The 23,539-nt window shown below is 44.6% G+C and overlaps 1 protein-coding gene across 3 annotated transcripts in view; it reads left to right on the top strand.

Annotated features, from left to right (window-relative positions):
- LOC129858422 (glutamate receptor 3-like) overlaps positions 1-23,539 on the top strand; it is a 197,850-nt gene that overhangs the window by 76,037 nt on the left and 98,274 nt on the right. For all 3 annotated transcript variants that reach the window (XM_055927629.1, XM_055927628.1, XM_055927630.1), the window contains exon 3: positions 22,086-22,139. In XM_055927629.1, coding sequence (XP_055783604.1) covers positions 22,086-22,139 — 54 coding nt within the window. The remainder of the gene's footprint in view (positions 1-22,085; positions 22,140-23,539) is intronic.

Below are 23,539 nucleotides of genomic sequence, written 5' to 3'. Positions count from 1 at the left end.
GTTTTGAGTCGTGTGGTTTGGCCTCAGACAGGTATGTGTGAGCATAGCCTGCTCACCATCTGATACATGCCATTGGCTTGGGCCAGTTGAGCTCTCTCTCTGTCTTTCCTTTACCCCCCCCCCCCCCCCACACACCTTTTCTCTCGGCTTAATGCCTCTACACTGCTTAATAGCCCCTCAGCTTACCGTTGCAGACTGTCTATATGTCTCTATGCCTACAAGGCAATCAGACACATAATTGTATTCCTCTTGTTGATAGCATTTCATTTAGCTATATTATATTGGTTTCTCCCTGCTTAACAATATCGCCTCAAAGAGTGTTAGTTTCAGTCTAATTCCATACCGGAGTCATAGTTTAATTCTGAATTGCTTTAAGTATTAATTTACTGTGTGTAATTTTATTACCGTCGTACAGCTAAATGTCCTTACTCAATAATTCTAGGGTAAAAGTGTAAAAAAAAAAAGATATATTCAACCTATATTCATTCAGTTCAGGATACGCATCGGATTTGAAAAGGGTCTCTAGAGAATGTACTAGAGAATGTACTGTACTCAGACGTTTTAATGGCTGTGTCTTTAACGGGGTTCTCAGATTTACTACCTATAATAGAACTAATCTGCATGTGTTCTAAGCATTTTGATGTGAATTCACTCAATGTCTCTATGCTCATATTCAATGAGGGTTTTCTCTCTGGTGTAATTACCCCCCCCCCCCCCCCCAACACCCCTCAATATTGTATCTTGTTCAATTACTGTAGCGTTTAAGAAGAGAGGAGGCACTCAACACAAGGCCTTCACCTCCCTCCAGGGCGGCAGTGGGCATACTCACACATGTACATGCTCAGTTCCGTCGCCTCATCGTGGGTTGTCTAAACTTCAGCTGATTGGACTCATTTTGCCAAGCCTCAGTGATGACTCAGAAGCTGCTAGACTTTGCCATATCTAGCTCCCTAGGGTGTTCCATTATTATGTAAGTCTGGCCCCCTAGGGTATTCCATTATTCTGTAAGTCTGGCCCCCTAGAGTGTTCCATTATTCTGTAAGTCTGGCCCCCTAGGGTGTACCATTATTCTGTAAGTCTGGCCCCCTAGGGTGTTCCATTATTCTGTAAGTCTGGCCCCCTAGGGTGTTCCATTATTCTGTAAGTCTGGCCCCCTAGGGTGTTTCATTATTCTGTAAGTCTGCTCCCCTAGGGTGTTCCATTATTCTGTAAGTCTGCTCCCCTAGGGTGTTCCATTATTCTGTAAGTCTGGCCCCCTAGGGTGTTCCATTATTCTGTAAGTCTGGCCCCCTAGGGTGTTCCATTATTCTGTAAGTCTGGCCCCCTAGGGTGTTTCATTATTCTGTAAGTCTGGCACCCTAGGGTGTTCCATTATTTTGTAAGTCTGTCCCCCTAGGGTGTTCCATTATTATGTAAGTCTGGCCCCCTAGGGTGTTCCATTATTAAGTCTGGCCCCCTAGGGTGTTCCATTATTCTGTAAGTCTGGCCGCCTCGGGTGTTCCATTATTCTGCAAGTCTGGCCCCCTCGGGTGTTCCATTATTAAGTCTGGCCCCCTCGGGTGTTCCATTATTAAGTCTGGCCTCCTAGGGTGTTCCATTATTCTGCAAGTCTTGCCCCCTCGGGTGTTCCATTATTAAGTCTGGCCCCCTAGGGTGTTCCATTATTCGGTAAGTCTGGCCCCCTCGGGTGTTCCATTATTCTGTAAGTCTGGCCCCCTAGGGTGTACCATTATTCTGTAAGTATGGCTCCCTATGGTGTTCCATTATTCTGTAAGTCTGGCCCCCTAGGGTGTTCCATTATTCTGTAAGTCTGCTCCCGTAGGGTGTTCCAGTATTCTGTAAGTCTGGCCCCCTAGGGTGTTCCATTATTCTGTAAGTCTGGCCCCCTAGGGTGTTCCATTATTCTGTAAGTCTGGCCCCCTAGGGTGTTCCATTATTCTGTAAGTCTGGCCCCCTAGGGTGTACCATTATTAAGTCTGGCCCCCTAGGGTGTTCCATTATTCTGTAAGTCTGGCCCCCTAGGGTGTTCCATTATTAAGTCTGGCCCCCTAGGGTGTTCCATTATTCTGTAAGTCTGGCCCCCTAGGGTGTTCCATTATTCTGTAAGTCTGGCCCCCAGTGGTGTTCCATTATTAAGTCTGGCCCCCAGTGGTGGTGTCACGCCCTGGCCTTAGTATTCTTTGTTTTCTTAATTATTTTAGTTAGGTCAGGGTGTGACATGGGGAATGTATGTGTTTTTTGTAGTGTCTAGGGTGGTTGTAAGGTTTAGGGGGTTTATTAGAGTAGTTGGGTTTATGTTTAGTATAGTAGTCTAGCTGTGTCTATGGTTGAGTGTAGGTATCTAGGAAAGTCTATGGTTGCCTGAATTGGGTCTCAATTAGAGACAGCTGGTTATTGTTGTCTCTGATTGGGAGCCATATTTAAGGCAACCATAGGCTTTAGCTGTTTGTGGGGAATTGTCTATGTCGGAGTGTTTTGTGTCAGCACTTATGTTTGATAGCTTCACGGTCGTCTGTTTTGTTTGTTGTTTTGTTTTTCCTTCTTGAAATAAAAAGAAGATGTACTTTCCACGCGCTGCGCCTTGGTCCTCTCTCAGTCCTTTTGACGATCGTGACAGGTGGACAATTTACAAAATTGTCAAACTTGAGTAAAAGTAAAGACCTTAATAGAAAATGACTCAAGTAAAAGTGAAAGTCACCCAGTAAAATACTCCTTGAGTAAAAGTCTAAAAGTATTTGGTTTTAAAAATACTTAAGTATCAAAAGTAAATGGGAATTGCTAAAATGTACTTAAGTGTCCTGTGATGATCAGTACAGATCTGTCAACTGCATAGTTTGCCTGTCATACAATGCACTGCAGCTAAATTAATCCAATGGTGAGCCTTCCTTTACAACTTAATGGATATTGCACCGCTACTCTCTCTGGGTGTTTCCCAAATGGCACCCTATTGTTCCAGAGCCCTATGGACCCTGGTTAAAGTAGTGTGCTATCTAGTGAATATGGTGTCAATCGGAACAAGTCCTCTGACTCACCACAATGACTGTGATTCATAGAACACTCCATTGTTGTGATGATGTCATATATAATGTATGTAGCATTGCACCCACAGATGAGGACAGTAAACAGAATGGTATTTATATTATAACCCACAGATGAGGACAGTAAACAGATGGTATTTATATTATAACCCACTGATGAGGAGAGTAAACAGATGGTATTTATATTATAACCCACTGATGAGGACAGTAAACAGATGGTATTTATATTATAACCCACTGATGAGGACAGTAAACATATGGTATTTATATTACAATCCACTGATGAGGACAGTAAACAGATGTTATTTATATTATAACCCACTGATGAGGAGAGTAAACAGATGGTATTTATATTACAATCCACTGATGAGGACAGTAAACAGATGTTATTTATATTATAACCCACTGATGAGGAGAGTAAACAGATGGTATTTATATTATAACCCACTGATAAGGACAGTAAACAGATGGTATTTATATTATAACCCACTGATGAGGAGAGTAAACAGAAGGTGTGTGTGTGTGTGTGTGTGTGTGTGTGTGTGTGTGTGTGTGTGTGTGTGTGTGTGTGTGTGTGTGTGTGTGTGTGTGTGTGTGTGTGTGTGTGTGTGTGTGTGTGTGTGTGTGTGTATCTGCACATGCGTGTGTGTTTGCGTTTATGCATACCGTTGTGCTGCTGTGTCTTTCCACGTGACTCTAGGCCTTTCTTTCTAAATCTGTGAATGTGTGGGTGTGTTCTGAGTCTGTGAATGTGTGGGTGTGTTCTGAGTCTGTGAATGTGTGGGTGTGTTCTGAGTCTGTGAATGTGTGGGTGTGTTCTGAGTCTGTGAATGTGTGGGTGTGTTCTGAGTCTGTGAATGTGTGGGTGTGTTCATAGTCTGTGAATGTGTGGGTGTGTTCTGAGTCTGTGAATGTGTGGGTGTGTTCTGAGTCTGTGAATGTGTGGGTGTGTTCTGCCCCTTAGTCAATTCATTCTGTTCAGGCATAACTCTCCCTCCTCCTGGGCTTTCTATATCTCTGTTGGAGTCAGCTTAAAGGCAGAAAACACACACACACACACACACACACACACACACACACACACACACACACACACACACACACACACACACACACACACACACACCACACACACACACACACACACACCTGTGCCCAGCAGCAATCACAGAGAGGGGGGCCTGTATGAATGGAGTCTGGGACATGCCAAAGGCTCACAAGCTGTTGAGAGACGACTAAGCAGAGGCCGCCATATGTGGAAGGAAGAGATAGAGGGGAGCAGAGAGGGAGAGAGGAAGAATATAAACTGAAAAAAGAGAGGGGTCTGGGGGATTGTTATAGCAACATGCTGGGAGGAGGGCAGCCATGGTGGAGCCAATATAGCCCTCTGTGGCCCTCTTCCTGCTAAGATGCAGAGGGCTAGAGTGGAAACTGTGTAGGATTCACCCATTCATGTGTCTACAGATTTAGATTCTGCATTGTGTTGTGTTTTTCTTAAGAGGGTGTGTCTTTGTTAGTCCGGGTTGAGCTTGAAAACCCTGCTGTGTGTCAAATGCAAATGTTTTAATCAGACCATGTGAGAGAGAGGGATAATTGGAGATAAATAATGTGAGTGGGAGAGAGAGAGAGGGAAAGGGATAATTGGAGAACAAGAAAGAGAGTGGGGGAGAGTATGGGAGAGAGAGTGAACACAGAGAGAGAGAGAGAGAGTGATAACAGAGAGAGAGTGAGATAACAGAGAGAGAGAGAGTGATAACAGAGAGAGAGAGTGTGATAACAGAGAGAGAGAGTGATAAGAGAGAGAGTGATAACAGAGAGAGTGATAAGAGAGAGAGAGTGATAAGAGAGAGAGTGATAACAGAGAGAGAGAGAGTGATAACAGAGAGAGAGAGTGTGATAACAGAGAGAGAGAGTGATAAGAGAGAGAGTGATAACAGAGAGAGAGAGTGTGATAACAGAGAGAGAGAGAGTGTGATAACAGAGAGAGAGAGTGATAACAGAGAGAGAGAGAGTGATAACAGAGAGAGAGTGTGATAACAGAGAGAGAGTGAGATAACAGAGAGAGTGATAAGAGAGAGAGAGTGATAAGAGAGAGAGTGGTAACAGAGAGAGAGAGAGTGATAACAGAGAGAGAGAGTGTGATAACAGAGAGAGAGTGTGATAACAGAGAGGGAGAGTGATAACAGAGAGAGAGTGAGATAACAGAGAGAGAGAGTGATAACAGAGAGAGAGAGAGTGTGATAACAGAGAGAGAGAGTGATAACAGAGAGAGAGAGTGATAACAGAGAGAGAGTGAGATAACAGAGAGAGAGAGTGATAACAGAGAGAGAGTGAGATAACAGAGAGAGAGAGTGAGATAACAGAGAGAGAGAGTGATAACAGATAGAGAGAGTGATAACAGAGAGAGAGAGAGTGATAACAGATAGAGAGAGTGATAACAGAGAGAGAGAGAGTGATAACAGATAGAGAGAGTGATAACAGAGAGAGAGAGAGTGATAAGAGAGAGAGTGATAACAGAGAGAGAGAGAGTGATAACAGAGAGAGAGAGAGATAACAGAGAGAGAGTGAGATAACAGAGAGAGAGAGTGATAACAGATAGAGAGAGTGATAACAGAGAGAGAGAGAGAGTGATAGAGAGAGTGATAGAGAGAGTGAACAGATAGAGAGAGTGATAACAGAGAGAGAGAGAGTGATAAGAGAGAGAGTGATAACAGAGAGAGAGTGTGATAACAGAGAGAGAGAGTGACAACACAGAGAGAGAGAGTGATAAGAGAGAGAGTGATAACAGAGAGAGAGAGTGATAACATAGAGAGAGAGAGTGATAACAGATAGAGAGAGTGATAACAGAGAGAGAGAGAGTGATAAGAGAGAGAGAGAGTGATAAGAGAGAGAGTGATAACAGAGAGAGAGTGTGATAACAGAGAGAGAGAGTGACAACAGAGAGAGAGAGTGATAAGAGAGAGAGTGATAACAGAGAGAGAGAGTGGTGAATCACTAAAACAATACAAAAATACACTACGGAAAAAGAAGGAACAGCACGTCAGAAATCAGCTCAGTGTAATTGAAGAATCCATAGACTCTAACCAATTCTGGGAAAATTGGAAAACACTAAACAAACAACAACACGAAGAATTATCTATCCAAAATGGAGATGTATGGGTAAACCACTTCTCCAATCTTTTTGGCTCTATAACAAAGAATAAAGAGCAAAAACAGATACATGATCAAATACAAATCCTAGAATCAACTATTAAAGACTACCAGAACCCACTGGATTCTCCAATTACCTTGAATGAGTTACAGGACAAAATAAAAACCCTCCAACCCAAAAAGGCCTGTGGTGTTGATGGTATCCTTAATGAAATGATCAAATATACAGACAACAAATTCCAATTGGCTATACTAAAACTCTTTAACATCGTCCTTAGCTCCGGCATCTTCCCCAATATTTGGAACCAAGGACTGATCACCCCAATCCACAAAAGTGGAGACAAATTTGACCCCAATAACTACCGTGGAATATGCGTCAACAGTAACCTTGGTAAAATACTCTGCATTATCATTAACAGCAGACTCGTACATTTCCTCAATGAACACAATGTACTGAGCAAATGTCAAATTGGCTTTTTACCAAATTACCGAACAACAGACCATGTATTCACCCTACACACCCTAATTGACAACCAAACAAACCAAAACAAAGGTAAAGTCTTCTCATGCTTTGTTGATTTCAAAAAAGCCTTCGACTCAATTTGGCATGAGGGTCTACTATACAAATTGATGGAAAGTGGTGTTGGGGGTAAAACATACGACATTATAAAATCCATGTACACAAACAACAAGTGTGCGGTTAAAATTGGCAAAAAACACACACATTTCTTCACACAGGGTCGTGGGGTGAGACAGGGATGCAGCTTAAGCCCCACCCTCTTCAACATATATATCAACGAATCGGCACGGGCACTAGAACAGTCTGCAGCACCCGGTCTCACCCTACTAGAATCCGAAGTGAAATGTCTACTGTTTGCGGATGATCTGGTGCTTCTGTCACCAACCAAGGAGGGCCTACAGCAGCACCTAGATCTTCTGCACAGATTCTGTCAGACCTGGGCCCTGACAGTAAATCTCAGTAAGACCAAAATAATGGTGTTCCAAAAAAGGTCCAGTCGCCAGGACCACAAATTCCATCTAGACACCGTTGCCCTAGAGCACACAAAAAACTATACATACCTCGGCCTAAACATCAGCACCACAGGTAACTTCCACAAAGCTGTGAACGATCTGAGAGACAAAGCAAGAAGGGCATTCTATGCCATCAAAAGGAACATACATTTCAACATACCAATTAGGATCTGGCTAAAAATACTTGAATCAGTCATAGAGCCCATTGCCCTTTATGGTTGTGAGGTCTGGGGTCCGCTCACCAACCAAGATTTCACAAAATGGGGCAAACACTAAATTTAGACTCTGCATGCAGAATTCTGCAAAAATATCCTCCGTGTACAATGTAGAACACCAAATAATGCATGCAGAGCAGAATTAGGCCGATACCCACTAATTATCAAAATCCAGAAAAGAGCCGTTAAATTCTACAACCACCTAAAAGGAAGCGATTCCCAAACCTTCCATAACAAAGCCATCACCTACAGAGAGATGAACCTGGAGAAGAGTCCCCTCAGCAAGCTGGTCCTAGGGCTCTGTTCACAAACACAAACACACCCCACAGAGCCCCAGGTCAGCAGCACAATTAGACCCAACCAAATCATGAGAAAACAAAAAGATAATTACTTGACACATTGGAAAGAATTAACAAAAAAACAGAGCAAACTAGAATGCTATTTGGCCCTAAACAGAGAGTATACAGTGGCAGAATACCTGACCACTGTGACTGACCCAAACTTAAGGAAAGCTTTGACTATGTACAGACTCAGTGAGCATAGCCTTGCTATTGAGAAAGACCGCCGTAGGCAGACATGGCTCTCAAGAGAAGACAGGCTATGTGCACACTGCCCACAAAATGAGGTGGAAACTGAGCTGCACTTCCTAACCTCCTGCCCAATGTATGACCATATTAGAGACACATATTTCCCTCAGATCACACAGATCCACAAAGAATTCGAAAACAAATCCAATTTTGATAAACTCCCATATCTACTGGGTGAAATTCCACAGTGTGCCATCACAGCAGCAAGATTTGTGACCTGTTGCCACAAGAAAAGGGCAACCAGTGAAGAACAAACACCATTGTAAATACAACCCATATTTATGCTTATTTATTTTAACTTGTGTGCTTTAACCATTTGTACATCGTTACAACACTGTATATATATAATATGACATTTGTAATGTCTTTATTGTTTTGAAACTTCTGTATGTGTAATGTTTACCGTTAATATGTATTGTCTGTTTCACTTTTGTGTATTGCTACCTCACTTGCTTTGGCAATGTTAACACATGTTTCCCATGCCAATAAAGCCCCTTGAATTGAATTGAATTGAATTGAGACAGAGAGAGAGACAGAGAGAGAGAGTGATAACAGGGAGAGAGAGTGATAACAGGGAGAGAGAGTGATTACAGAGAGTGAGAGTGATAACAGAGAGAGAGAGTGATAACAGAGAGAGAGTGATACGAGAGAAAGTGATAACAGGGAGAGAGAGTGATAACAGAGAGTGAGAGTGATAACAGAGAGAGAGAGTGATAACAGAGAGAGAGTGATAAGAGCGAGAGTGATAACAGGGAGAGAGAGTGATAACAGAGAGAGAGAGTGATAACAGAGAGAGAGAGTGATAACAGAGAGAGAGAGTGATAACAGAGAGAGAGTGATAAGAGAGAGAGTGATAACAGGGAGAGAGAGTGATAACAGAGAGAGAGAGTGATAACAGAGAGAGAGAGTGATAACAGAGAGAGAGAGAGAGTGATAACAGAGAGAGAGAGAGTGATAACAGAGAGAGACAGAGAGAGAGACTGATTTTTTGTTGTTGTTGAAATTAACATATCTAGGGTCATACATCTCTATGGCAACAGAGGGTAGACACTTGACTAATGGCACTGATGACATCAATGGTGTCACTGATCCAACTTCAATTCATTGTTGCTGATACTACGACTGAGAGAAGAGAGTGACAGACAGAGCACAGAGACTCCAGCAGTTTGAAGTTAAAATGCTGTAGACGTGGTGGTTGAGAGCCTTGGCATCAATAATTTAATGCTTTAAAGATCCACTGACTATCTATGACGACAGAATTCAAGTTGATTACTGTGTTATCGGGATAAAGGATATGACCCATGACCTTTCGTAGCCTACTTACTCTGAGGCTCAGGAAGGGGTTTTCTCTGGCTCCGATCGGAGCATACTCTGGCAGGGTTTACCCTAGCTCAACTCTGACATGACAGGCTCTTTATTGCTTGCAAAAAAAAAAATTATAGCTTCAGTTTGGTACAGCTAGAAATATTGATATGCCTGACAAGTCCTTTATACGTGTGTCAGGGCCAAAATAAATTCAATGAACATTCAAATCTAAGCTGAAACTCTTCCCAATGGTTTGAGTAATTTTACATTGAGTAGATTTACATACTGTTTTTTTGCAATTTGTCATCTCTAACACAGACAAGCTCTTGGCTGTGGGCTCGGTAATGTACTATGTACTGGGATCGAGCGTCTTCCTCTTATGGCTCTACTGAAAGACTGCTCACAACCATCAAAATATGAGTTTTGTGTTTCTACAACATTCCCTGCTTTTTAAGGAAAGCCACAACTTTATGCTATCCACAGGGACACCAATTTAGCCTTCCAAAAAGAAGAGCAGAGAGAGAAAGAGTCAGAATGAGAGAGAGAGAGATGCGCCAAGAAAAGAGAGCGGGAAAGAGAGAGAGAGAGAGAGACTAAGCTACAAAGCCATGGATGTGCTTGTCAGTTAATTAGATCGTATTCCCCCAAGGATACTTAGACCCAAGGTTCTCCAGCTGAAACGAGGGAGTAAAAGAAGAGAAGAGATGAATATAGTTCTTCTGTAGCGAGGGAGGTGCCGGTGGGCTAGTTGGACACTTATGGGCCTTTCTGGCCCTGCATTTACTTAATGAAACTCCACCCCCTCATTCTCTCTGTTGAGAACCAGCCACCAGCTCAGATGCTACTCTACAGCAGCTGAGGCATTAGATTTTGGTGAGGGGACAGAAAACTACTCTGGGACTATATTTCAGTTTCACTGAGGCTGTTCCTAACTTCTCCTCTCAGTGAGACTGTTCCTAACTTCTCCTCTCAGTGAGACTGTTCCTAACTTCTCCTCTCAGTGAGATTGGTCCTAACTTCTCCTCTCAGTGAGACTGTTCCTAACTTCTCCTCTCAGTGAGACTGTTCTTAACTTCTCCTCTCAGTGAGACTGTTCTTAACTTCTCCTCTCAGTGAGACTGTTCTTAACTTCTCCTCTCAGTGAGACTGGTCCTAACTTCTCCTCTCAGTGAGACTGTTCCTAACTTCTCCTCTCAGTGAGACTGTTCCTAACTTCTCCTCTCAGTGAGGCTGTTCCTAACTTCTCCTCTCAGTGAGGCTGTTCCTAACTTCTCCTCTCAGTGAGGCTGTTCCTAACTTCTCCTCTCAATGAGGCTGTTCCTAACTTCTCCTCTCAGTGAGGCTGTTCCTAACTTCTCCTCTCAATGAGGCTGTTCCTAACTTCTCCTCTCAGTGAGACTGGTCCTAACTTCTCCTCTCAGTGAGACTGTTCCTAACTTCTCCTCTAAGTGAGACTGTTCCTAACTTCTCCTCTCAGTGAGACTGTTCCTAACTTCTCCTCTCAGTGAGACTGTTCCTAACTTCTCCTCTAAGTGAGACTGTTCCTAACTTCTCCTCTCAGTGAGACTGTTCCTAACTTCTCCTCTCAGTGAGACTGTTCCTAACTTCTCCTCTCAGTGAGACTGGTCCTAACTTCTCCTCTCAGTGAGACTGTTCCTAACTTCTCCTGTCAGTGAGACTGTTCCTAACTTCTCCTCTCAGTGAGACTGGTCCTAACTTCTCCTCTAAGTGAGACTGGTCCTAACTTCTCCTCTCAGTGAGGCTGTTCCTAACTTCTCCTCTCAATGAGGCTGTTCCTAACTTCTCCTCTCAGTGAGGCTGGTCCTAACTTCTCCTCTCAGTGAGACTTCTTAACTTCTCCTCTCAGTGACACTGTTCCTAACTTCTCCTCTCAGTGAGGCTGTTCCTAACCTCCTTTCAGTGAGGCTGTTCCTAACTTCTCCTCTCAGTGAGACTGTTCTTAACTTCTCCTCTCAGTGAGACTGTTCCTAACTTCTCCTCTCAGTGAGGCTGTTCCTAACTTCTCCTCTCAGTGAGACTGTTCCTAACTTCTCCTCTCAGTGAGGCTGGTCCTAACTTCTCCTCTCAGTGAGGCTGTTCCTAACTTCTCCTCTCAGTGAGACTGTTCCTAACTTCTCCTCTCAGTGAGACTGTTCCTAACTTCTCCTCTCAGTGAGACTGTTCCTAACTTCTCCTCTCAGTGAGGCTGGTCCTAACTTCTCCTCTCAGTGAGGCTGTTCCTAACCTCCTCTCAGTGAGGCTGTTCCTAACTTCTCCTCAAAGTGAGACTGTTCCTAACTTCTCCTCTCAGTGAGGCTGGTCCTAACTTCTCCTCTCAGTGAGACTTCCTAACTTCTCCTCTCAGTGAGACTGTTCTTAACTTCTCCTCTCAGTGAGACTGTTCCTAACTTCTCCTCTCAGTGAGACTGTTCCTAACTTCTCCTCTCAGTGAGACTGTTCTTAACTTCTCCTCTCAGTGAGACTGTTCCTAACTTCTCCTCTCAGTGAGACTGTTCCTAACTTCTCCTCTCAGTGAGACTGTTCCTAACTTCTCCTCTCAGTGAGACTGTTCCTAACTTCTCCTCTCAGTGAGACTGTTCCTAACTTCTCCTCTCAGTGAGACTGTTCCTAACTTCTCCTCTCAGTGAGACTGGTCCTAACTTCTCCTCTCAGTGAGGCTGTTCCTAACTTCTCCTCTCAGTGAGGCTGTTCCTAACTTCTCCTCTCAGTGAGGCTGTTCCTAACTTCTCCTCTCAGTGAGACTGTTCCTAACTTCTCCTCTCAGTGAGACTGTTCCTAACTTCTCCTCTCAGTGAGACTGTTCCTAACTTCTCCTCTCAGTGAGACTGTTCCTAACTTCTCCTCTCAGTGAGACTGTTCCTAACTTCTCCTCTCACTGAGGCTGTTCCTAACTTCTCCTCTCAGTGAGACTGTTCCTAACTTCTCCTCTCAGTGAGACTGTTCCTAACTTCTCCTCTCAGTGAGGCTGTTCCTAACTTCTCCTCTCAGTGAGACTGGTCCTAACTTCTCCTGTCAGTGAGACTGGTCCTAACTTCTCCTCTAAGTGAGACTTCTTAACTTCTCCTCTCAGTGAGACTGTTCCTAACTTCTCCTCTCAGTGAGACTGTTCCTAACTTCTCCTCTCAGTGAGACTGTTCCTAACTTCTCCTCTCAATGAGACTGTTCCTAACCTCCTCTCAGTGAGACTGGTCCTAACTTCTCCTCTAAGTGAGACTGTTCCTAACTTCTCCTCTCAGTGAGGCTGTTCCTAACCTCCTCTCAGTGAGACTGTTCTTAACTTCTCCTCTCAGTGAGACTGTTCCTAACTTCTCCTCTCAGTGAGGCTGGTCCTAACTTCTCCTCTCAGTGAAGCTGTTCCTAACTTCTCCTCTCAGTGAGACTGTTCCTAACTTCTCCTCTCAGTGAGACTGTTCCTAACTTCTCCTTTCAGTGAGGCTGTTCCTAACTTCTCCTCTCAATGAGACTTCTTAACTTCTCCTCTCAGTGAGGCTGGTCCTAACTTCTCCTCTCAGTGAGATTGTGTCTCTCTGTGGCTGGGCCTAACTTCTCCTCTAATCCTCTTATGAAGTCCTGGACCACTTTTACCCAACCCACAAGCAAGAACCCCAGTCCCTCCCTCTTCCACCTTTCGGCAAATCAGATCATGACTCCGTACTCCTGCTTCCTGTTTACAAACAGAAGCTCAAACAGGAAGTAACCCGTAACTCGCTCCGTTGAGAAATGGTCATCAGAATCAGAGATGATGCTACAGGACTGCTTTGCTAGGGCTGATTGTGTTCAGAGGCTCCTCCGATAACATTGACAAACTAACCACCTCAGTCACCGGCTTCATAAGGAAATGCATTCACAGCTTTGTTCACACAGTGAAGGTTCGCCGGTTCCCCAATCAAAAGCCCTGGATTAACACTGAGGTTGGCACTAAGCTAAAGGACAGGGCTACCGAACACAGAGCTATCGCAGACACAGAGCTATCCAGAAAGAGCTGGAGACAGCAGGGACAGAGAGAGATGGAGGGAGACAGCAAGGATAGAGAGATGGAGGGAGACAGCAGGGATAGAGAGATGGAGGGAGACAGCAGGGACAGAGAGAGATGGAGGGAGACAGCAGGGACAGAGAGAGATGGAGGGAGACAGCAGGGACAGAGAGATGGAGGGAGACAGCAGGGATAGAGAGATGGAGGGAGACAGCAGGGACAGAGAGAGATGGAGGGAGACAGCAAGGATAGAGAGAGATGGAGGGAGACAGCAGGGACAGAGAGATGGAGGGAGACAGCAGGGATAGAGAGATGGAGGGAGACAGCAGAGATAGAGAGATGGAGGGAGACAGCAGGGATAGAAAGAGATGGAGGGAGACAGCAGGGATAGAGAGATGGAGGGAGACAGCAGGGACAGAGAGAGATGGAGGGAGACAGCAGGGATAGAGAGATGGAGGGAGACAGCAGGGACAGAGAGAGATGGAGGGAGACAGCAGGGACAGAGAGAGATGGAGGGAGACAGCAGGGACAGAGAGAGATGGAGGGAGACAGCAGGGATAGAGAGAGATGGAGGGAGACAGCAGGGATAGAGAGAGATGGAGGGAGACAGCAGGGACAGAGAGAGATGGAGGGAGACAGCAGGGATAGAGAGAGATGGAGGGAGACAGCAGGGATAGAGAGAGATGGAGGGAGACAGCAGGGACAGAGAGAGATGGAGGGAGACAGCAGGGACAGAGAGAGAGCAACACAAAAAACTATACATACCTTGGCCGAAATGCCACAGGTTACTTCCACAAAGCTGTGAACGATCTGAGAGACAATGCAAGAAGGGCTTTCTCTGCCATCAAAAGGAACATAAAATTCAACATACCAATTAGGATCTGGCTAAAAATACTTGAATCAGTTAAAGAACCCATTGCCCTTTATGGTTGTGAGGTCTGGGGTCCGCTCACCAACCAAGAATTCACAAAATGGGACAAACACCAAATTGAGACTCTGCATGCAGAATTCTGCAAAAATATCCTCTGTGTGCAACGTAAAACACAAATATAGTGCACTATATAGGCAACAGTGCCATTTCAGATGCAGACAGAGCTAGAAAGAGAAAGAGAGTGAGTATGAGAGATGTACCAGTCCTGTAAACACACTGCTGCTAGTCCGTAGCAATAATGGGAAGCTCTCGTCTGCCTGCTACAATGAGCATGCACAGCAGAATTAGGCCGATACCCACTAATTATCAAAACCCAGAAAAGAGCCATTAAATCTACAACCACCTAAAAGGAAGGGATTCCCAAACTTTCCATAACAAAGCCATCACCTACAGAGAGATTCATCTGGAGAAGAGTCCCCTAAGCAAGCTGGTCCTGGGGCTCTGTTCACACACACAAACACACCCCACAGAGCCCCAGGACAGCAACACAATAAGACCCAATCAAGTCATGAGAAAACAAGAGAGAGATGGGAGAGAGAGAAAGAGAGAGAGAGAAAGAGACAGAGAGAGAGAGAAAGAGAAGAGAGTCACAGTGAGAGAGAGAGTCAGAGAGAGAGAAGGAGAAGAGAGAGAAGGAGAAGAGAGTCAGAGAGAGATAGTCAGAGAGAGAGAGTCAGCGAGAGATAGTCAGAGAGAGAGAGTCAGAGAGAGAGAGTAAGAGAGAGAGAGAGTCAGAGAGAGAGAGAGAGAGAGAGATAGTCAGAGAGAGATAGTCATAGAGATAGTCAGAGAGAGAGAAGGAGAAGAGAGTCAGAGAGAGAGAGTCAGAGAGTCAGAGAGAGAGTCAGAGAGAGAGTCAGAGAGAGAGTCAGAGAGACTAAGAGAGAGAGAGAGAGAGAGAGAGAGTCAGAGAAAGAGAGAGTCAGAGAGAGAGCCAGAGAGAGAGCCAGAGAGAGAGTCAGAGAGAGAGAAAGAGTCAGAGGGAGAGAGAGTCAGAGAGAGAGAGAGTCAGAGAGAGAGAGAGAGTCAGAGAGAGATAGTCAGAGAGAGATAGTCATAGAGATAGTCAGAGAGAGAGAAGGATAAGAGAGTCATAGAGAGAGAGTCAGAGAGATAGTCAGAGAGAGAGAAAGAGAAGAGAGTCAGAGAGCGAGAGAGTCAGAGAGAGAGAGTCAGAGAGAGAGAGTAAGAGAGAGAGTCAGAGAGAGAGAGATAGTCAGAGAGAGATAGTCATAGAGATAGTCATAGAGATAGTCAGAGAGAGAGAAGGAGAAGAGAGTCAGAGAGAGAGTCAGAGAGAGAGAGAGAGAGAAAAGAAGAAGAGAGCCAGAGAGAGAGAGAGACATGGAGAAGAGTCAGAGAAAGAGAGTCAGAGAAAGAGAGTCAGAGAGAGTGAGTGTGAGGGAAGATAGTATGATAGAGAGAGAAGAGAGTTAGAGAGAGAGAGTCAGAGGGAGAGTCAGAGAGAGTCAGAGAGAGAGTCAGAGAAGAGAGTCAGAGAGAAAGAGAGAGAAGGAGAAGGAGAAGAGTCAGAGAAAGAGAGTCAGAGAGAGTGAGTGTGAGGGAAGAGAGTAAGATAGATAGAGAAAAGAGTTAGAGAGAGAGAGTCAGAGAGAGAGAGAGAGTCAGAGAGAGAGTCAGAGAGAGAGTCAGAGAGAGAGTGAGAGAAGAGAGTCAGAGAAGAGAGAGTGTGTGGGAAAAGAGTAAGAGAGAGAGTCAGAGAGAAAGAGTCAGAGAGAGAGAAGGAGAAGATAGTCAGAGAGAGAGAGAGTCAGAGAGAGAGAAAGAGAGGGAGAAGATTCAGAGAGAGGGAGTCAAAGAAAGAGAGTCAGAGAGCGAGAGAGTCAGAGAGAGAGTAAGAGAGAGAGTGAGAGTCAGAGAGATAGTCAGAGAAGAGAGTCAGAGAGAGAGAGAGAGAGTGTGTGGGAAAAGAGTAAGAGAGAGAGTCAGAGAGAAAGAGTCAGAGAGAGAGAAGGAGAAGATAGTCAGAGATAGAGAGAGTCAGAGAGAGAGAAAGAGAGGGAGAAGATTCAGAGAGAGAGAGTCAAAGAAAGAGAGTCAGAGAGAGAGAGAGAGAGAGAGAGTGTGAGAGAAGAGGGTAAGATAGAGAGAGAAGAGAGTAAGAGAGAGAAAGAGAGAGAGAGATAAGAGAGTCAGATAGAGAGAGAGTTAGAGAGAGAGAGAGAGTCAGAGAGAGTCAGAGAGAGAAAATAGAGTCAGAGAGAGAGAGACAGAGAGCGAGAGAGTCAGAGAGAGAGAGAGACAGAGAGAGAGTCAGAAAGAGAGAGAGAAGAGAGTAAGAGAGCGAGAGAGAGCGAGAGAGAGCGAGAGAGAGAAAGAGAGAGAGAGAGTCAGAGAAAGAGGAAAGGCAGCGAGAGCAGATAAGAAAATCCAAGGCTCAGTGAGTCGTAGTTAATAGTTAAAACCAAATCATGTGGGACTTTTCTTTCGGTATAAATATCCTTTATTAATTCACTGGCAAAGCTGATTAGGCTGATCACATTCATTTTGTATGTAACTGTAGCTAGCTGTGTAGCAGGTCTCTATCTGTATTATAAGGGTCTGTAGCTAGCTGTGTAGCAGGTCTCTCTGTATTATAAGAGTCTGTAGTTAGCTGTGTGGCAGGTCTCTCTGTATTATAAGGGTCTGTAGTTAGCTGTGTGGCAGGTCTCTCTGTATTATAAGAGTCTGTAGCTAGCTGTGTAGCAGGTCTCTCTGTATTATAAGGGTCTGTAGCTAGCTGTGTAGCAGGTCTCTCTGTATTATAAGAGTCTGTAGCTAGCTGTGTAGCAGGTCTCTCTGTATTATAAGGGTCTGTAGCTAGCTGTGTAGCAGGTCTCTCTCTGTATTATAAGGGTCTGTAGCTAGCTGTGTAGCAGGTCTCTCTCTGTATTATAAGAGTATGTAGCTAGCTGTGTAGCAGGTCTCTCTCTGTATTATAAGAGTCTGTAGTTAGCTGTGTAGCAGGTCTCTCTCTGTATTATAAGAGTCTGTAGCTAGCTGTGTAGCAGGTCTCTCTCTGTATTATAAGAGTCTGTAGTTAGCTGTGTAGCAGGTCTCTCTCTGTATTATAAGAGTATGTAGCTAGCTGTGTAGCAGGTCTCTCTCTGTATTATAAGAGTCTGTAGTTAGCTGTGTAGCAGGTCTCTCTCTGTATTATAAGAGTCTGTAGCTAGCTGTGTAGCAGGTCTCTCTCTGTATTGTAAGAGTCTGTAGCTAGCTGTGTAGCAGGTCTTTCTCTGTATTATAAGAGTCTGCATCTAGCTGTGTATCAGGTCTCTCTGTATTGTAAGAGTCTTTAGCCAGCTGTGTAGCAGGTCTCTCTCTGTATTATACAGGTCTGTAGCTAGCTGTGTAGCAGGTCTCTCTCTGGTCTACTCTGCCTCTCATTCATCTTCACATCACAACTTATACTAAGCTGAGATCAACTCCCAACTGTCCCAGGATCAGTAGAAATGGAATGAATGGAATGTTACAAAGCAAAATGTACCAAATGGCTTATTTAAAAAAAAATAGATTTTCACGAAAGGAAGTTTCTTCTGGTGTATCAGTTAGAGTCTTTGTACTGTTCAAATCCATGTTCTGCTTATCCTGCCAACTAGGAAGTGTGTCCACCTGCCTCATCCTGTCCACTTACCTCCGAGGCCTTGTCTGAACTCCGCCTAATTATCTCAATGTAGGGGAAACACTGGGAGGGCTGTGTTCTGTTGGCCGGGGGTAGTGCCTGTTTCAGTGCCTCCAACAGTACCTCTGTGTCATTAGATTGTCGCTGTGCTCCAGCCCAAGGTTGCTGTGTCATAGAGGTGTGTGCCAGGTCGGAAGCAGGTGGCTGGCTGCTTCTCTGGCCAGCGCTGGGCAGCTGTGAGGAGGTCTGCAGGTCTAGTGTTGTAGCCAAGGGAACCACAGGGTGGAGGTGCGGGCGGTGTCCAAAACCTCCAGACTAGAGCCAAAGGTCAAGGACGCTCTCATTGGCACCCTATTACCTATATAGTGCACTACTTTTGACCAGGGCCCATAGGGAATAGGGTGTACTACTTTTGACCAGGGCCCATAGGGTAGTGCACTACTTTTGACCAGGGCCCATAGGGTAGTGCACTACTTTTGACCAGGGCCCATAGGGAATAGGGTGCACTACTTTTGACCAGGACCCATAGGGTAGTGCACTACCTTTAACCAGGACCCATAGGGTAGTGCACTACTTTTGACCAGGGCCCATAGGGTAGTGCACTACTTTTGACCAGGAACCCATAGGGTAGTGCACTACCTTTAACCAGGACCCATAGGGTAGTGAACTACCTTTAACCAGGACCCATCGGGTAGTGCACTACTTTTGACCAGGGCCCATAGGGAATAGGGTGCACTACTTTTGACCAGTGCCCATAGGGAATATGATGCAATACTTTTGACCAGGGCCCATAGGGAATAGGGTGCACTACTTTTGACCAGGGCCCATAGGGAATAGAGTGCACTACTTTTGACCAGGGCCCATAGGGAATAGGGTGCACTACTTTTGACCAGGGCCCATAGGGAATAGAGTGCACTACTTTTGACCAGGGCCCATAGGGAATAGTGTGCACTACTTTTGACCAGGGTCCATAGGGAATAGGGTGCACTACTTTTGACCAGGGCCCATAGGGAATAGTGTGCACTACTTTTGACCAGGGTCCATAGGGAATAGGGTGCACTACTTTTGACCAGAGCCCATAGGGCATAGGGTGCACTACTTTTGACCAGGGTCCATAGGGAATAGGGTGCACTACTTTTGACCAGGGCCCATAGGGAATAGGGTGCACTACTTTTGACCAGGGCCCATAGGGAATAGGGTGCACTACTTTTGACCAGGGTCCATAGGGCATAGGGTGCACTACTTCTCACCAGGGCCCATAGGGAATAGGGTGCACCACTTCTCACCAGGGTCCTGTTCTCTCAGAACCATTTTGTGTTGGATTTTGAACTTCGGCAAAAAGAGTTGGGTCGTAAATCAGACTTGCACTACTTGATGATTTGACAGATATTAGCAGTAGACATGGTGAGAAGCCCGGTAGTATGTTCATCTCCTATTGTGCTGTTCCTGCTTCTGAATACCTAAATACCAGGCACTGTTCTGCATCAAAAAGGGGCTTAGGTGGTTGGCGTGGCAGAGGGGCGTTGGAGAGGGGCGTGGCAGGGGGGCGTGACATAGGGGGTGTGACAGGGGGCGTGACATGGGGCGTGGCAGAGGGGCGTTGGAGAGGGGTGTGGCAGGGGGTGTGGCAGGGGCGTGGCAGGGGGCGTGGCGTGGGCGGTGTGACAGGGGCGTGGCAAGGGGCGTGGTACTGGGTGTGGTCAGCCCATCCCATGCCAGAAATGTTGAGATCATTTTAGAGGCCCCCGTCTTTGCGGTATGTAGGCATGACTAGTTCTGTCAAGAGATCAGAAGGACTGAAAGGAATTCAATAGTTGAGTGTTTTTTTTCTGAAATTGGATGAAAATCTGTTTAATAAAAACACACAGCTTCAGTAATGGCTGAGTGAAGAATGCCTGGGGTTGTGGGAAATGGGTGATCAGCAGTACCTCTTAGTTCCCCCTCTCATCATGTGTCTGCTGGGAAGTGGGCTGCCTTTGCAATGCGTCACCAGAGAATCGACTTCTCTAAATTGAAAACATATATCATTTTCTGTCACTTGATTCTGCAGAGAGAAAATAAAACCCAGATGTAAACCACAAGAGTTTGGTTGGAATCAGTGGACGTAAAGAACAAGAACAAGGCCTCAGGTTACCAGGCTCAGATATTTAAGGCCTCAGGTTACCAGGCTCAGATATTTAAGGCCTCAGGTTACCAGGCTCAGATATTTAAGGCCTCAGGTTACCAGGCTCAGATATTTAAGGCCTCAGGTTACCAGGCTCAGATATTTAAGGCCTCAGGTTACCAGGCTCAGCTATTTAAAGCCTCAGGTCACCAGGCTCAGCTATTTAAAGCCTTAGGTTACCAGGCTCAGATATTTAAGGCCTCAGGTTACCAGACTCAGCTATTTAAGGCCTCAGGTTACCAGGCTCAGCTATTTAAAGCCTCAGGTTACCAGGCTCAGCTATTTAAAGCCTCAGGGTACCAGACTCAGATATTTAAGGCCTCAGGTTACCAGGCTCAGCTATTTAAAGCCTCAGGTTACCAGGCTCAGATCCGGAGAAATCTACTGGCTACATTGACTGTTTGTTTAGCGAATGGGGCTGGACTCAGAAGATGTTCTGACACACTAGTTCTGGCACGGACTCATGTTGTCGTGTGATTCCTTTGTGGAACGCGCGTGTTTGCAGAACACTGATGAAAACTGAGATGTGTTTGTCAATCTCGTCATTGCATCCATCCACACTTTGAAACTCTGGCTGCCTGTATCAGTCTGGGGGTGGGTGGGCTCTCCATCAGAAATTACAGACCTCATAATGACCATGCTGTATTCACAAATGCATTATAATAGGAATGGCTTGTGATTTAGAGATTATAACTGAATAACCTGTATCATGACTGACTAGCCTGTATCATGACTGACTAACCTGTATCATGACTGACTAGCCTGTATCATGACTGACTAACCTGTATCATGACTGACTAACCTGTATCATGACTGACTAGCCTGTATCATGACTGACTAGCCTGTATCATGTCTGACTAACCTGTATAATGATTGACTAGCCTGTATCATGATTGACTAGCCTGTATCATGACTGACTAGCCTGTATCATGATTGACTAGCCTGTATCATGACTGACTAACCTGTATCATGATTGACTAGCCTGTATCATGATTGACTAGCCTGTATCATGATTGACTAGCCTGTATCATGACTGACTAGCCTGTATCGTGACTGACTATTCTGTATCATGACTGACTAGCCTGTATCATGACTGACTAGCCTGTATCATGATTGACTAGCCTGTATCATGACTGACTAACATGTATCATGATTGACTAGCCTGTATCATGACTGACTAGCCTGTATCATGATTGACTAGCCTGTATCATGATTGACTACCCTGTATCATGACTGACTAACCTGTATCATGATTGACTAGCCTGTATCATGATTGACTAGCCTGTATCATGACTGACTAGCCTGTATCATGATTGACTAACCTGTGTCATGATTGACTAGCCTGTATCATGACTGACTAGCCTGTACCATGATTGACTAGCCTGTATCATGATTGACTAGCCTGTATCATGACTGACTAACCTGTATCATGATTGACTAGCCTGTATCATGATTGACTAGCCTGTATCATGATTGACTAGCCTGTATCATGATTGACTACCCTGTATCATGACTGACTAACCTGTATCATGATTGACTAGCCTGTATCATGATTGACTAGCCTGTATCATGACTGACTAGCCTGTACCATGATTGACTAACCTGTGTCATGATTGACTAGCCTGTATCATGACTGACTAGCCTGTACCATGATTGACTAGCCTGTATCATGATTGACTAACCTGTGTCATGATTGACTAGCCTGTATCATGATTGACTAGCCTGTATCATGACTGACTAGCCTGTATCATGATTGACTAACCTGTATCATGATTGACTAGCCTGTATCATGACTGACTAGCCTGTACCATGATTGACTAGCCTGTATCATGATTGACTAGCCTGTATCATGTCTGTATTATGCTCTGGGGTGATGTTTCCCCTAGCAACAGATTTAATATGAGCCTCCCCCAATCCTAACCTTAACCATTAGTGGGGGAAATGCTAACCCAAAATCCGCATATAGGGGCACCGTCACCCTACACCCCATGACACAGCTCAGTCAACACTGGTTGGCTCACCTTTGTATTGATCTCTCCTACAGGTGGTCTCTCTGGGGAAGAACGCCCGTGGATACCACTACATCCTGTCTAACCTGGTGAGTCAACATACAGTACCAGTCAAAAGTTTGGACACACCTACTCATTCAAGGGTTTTTCTTTTTTTTCTTCTATTTTCTACATTGTACATCAAAACAATGAAATTATACATATGAAATCATGCGGTACCCCAAAAAAGTGTTAAACAAGTCAAAATATATTTTAGAATTAATATTCTTCAAAGTACTCACCCTTTGCCTTAATGACAGCTTTGAACACTTGGCATTCTCTCAACCAGCTTCATGAGGAATGTTTTTCCAACAGTCTTGAAGGAGATCCCACATATGCTGAGCACTTGTTGGCTGCTTTTCCTTCACTCTGCGGTCCGACTCATCACAAACCATGTCAATTAGGTTGAGGTTAAGTGGATGGCCAAGTCATCTGATACAGCACTCCATCACTCTCCGTCTTGGTCAAATAGCCCTTACACAGCCTGGAGGTGTGTTGGGTCATTGTCCTGTAGAAAAACAACTGATAGTCCCACTAAGCCCAAACCAGATGGGATGGCGTATCACTGCAGAATGCTATGGTAGCCATGCTGGTTAAGTGTGCTTTGGATTCTAAAAAAAACACAAAGTGGTACCAGTTTGGTGCAGTTAATTCTAATTAACTTTTTCTTGGCAGCAGAGGTAACTCTGGGTATTCCTTTCCTGTGGCGGTCCTCATTAGAGCCAGTTTCATCATAGCTCTTGATGGTTTTTGCGACTGCACTTGAAGAAACTTTCAAAGTTCTTGAAATTTTCCTTATTGACTGACCTTCATGTCTTAAAGTAATGATGGACTATCGTTTCTCTTGGCTTATTTGAGCTGTTCTTGCCATAATTTGGACTTGGTCTTTTACCAAATAGGGTTATCTTCTTTATACCACCCCTACTATGTCACGACTCAACTGATTGGCTCAAACGGATTAAGAAGGAAAGAAATTCCACAAATTAACTTTTAAAAATGCATTCCAGGTGACTACCTCATGAAGCTATTTGAGAGGGTGCCAAGAGTGTTCAAAGCTGTCATCAAGGCAAAAGGTGGCTACTTTGAACAATCTAAAATCTAAAATATATTTTGATTTGTTTAACACTTTTCTGGTTACTACATGACTCCATATGTGTTATTTCATAGTGTTGATGTCCTCACTATTATTCTCCAATGTAGAAAATAGTACAAATAAAGAAAACCCTTGAATGAAAAGGTGCGTCCAAACTTTTGACTGGTACTGTATACAGTTGAGGTCGGAAGTTTACATACACCTTAGCCAAATACATTTAATAAACTCAGTTTTTCACAATTTCTGACATTTAACCCTAGTAAAAGTGCCATGTCTTAGGTCAGTTAGGATCACCACTTTATTTTAAGAATGTGAAATGTCAGAATAATCGTAGAGAGAATTATCTATTTCAGCTTT

This window comes from Salvelinus fontinalis, chromosome 6 (assembly GCF_029448725.1).
Source record: "Salvelinus fontinalis isolate EN_2023a chromosome 6, ASM2944872v1, whole genome shotgun sequence".
Taxonomy (NCBI): domain Eukaryota; kingdom Metazoa; phylum Chordata; class Actinopteri; order Salmoniformes; family Salmonidae; genus Salvelinus; species Salvelinus fontinalis.
This window is presented reverse-complemented; position numbering and strand designations above follow the sequence as displayed.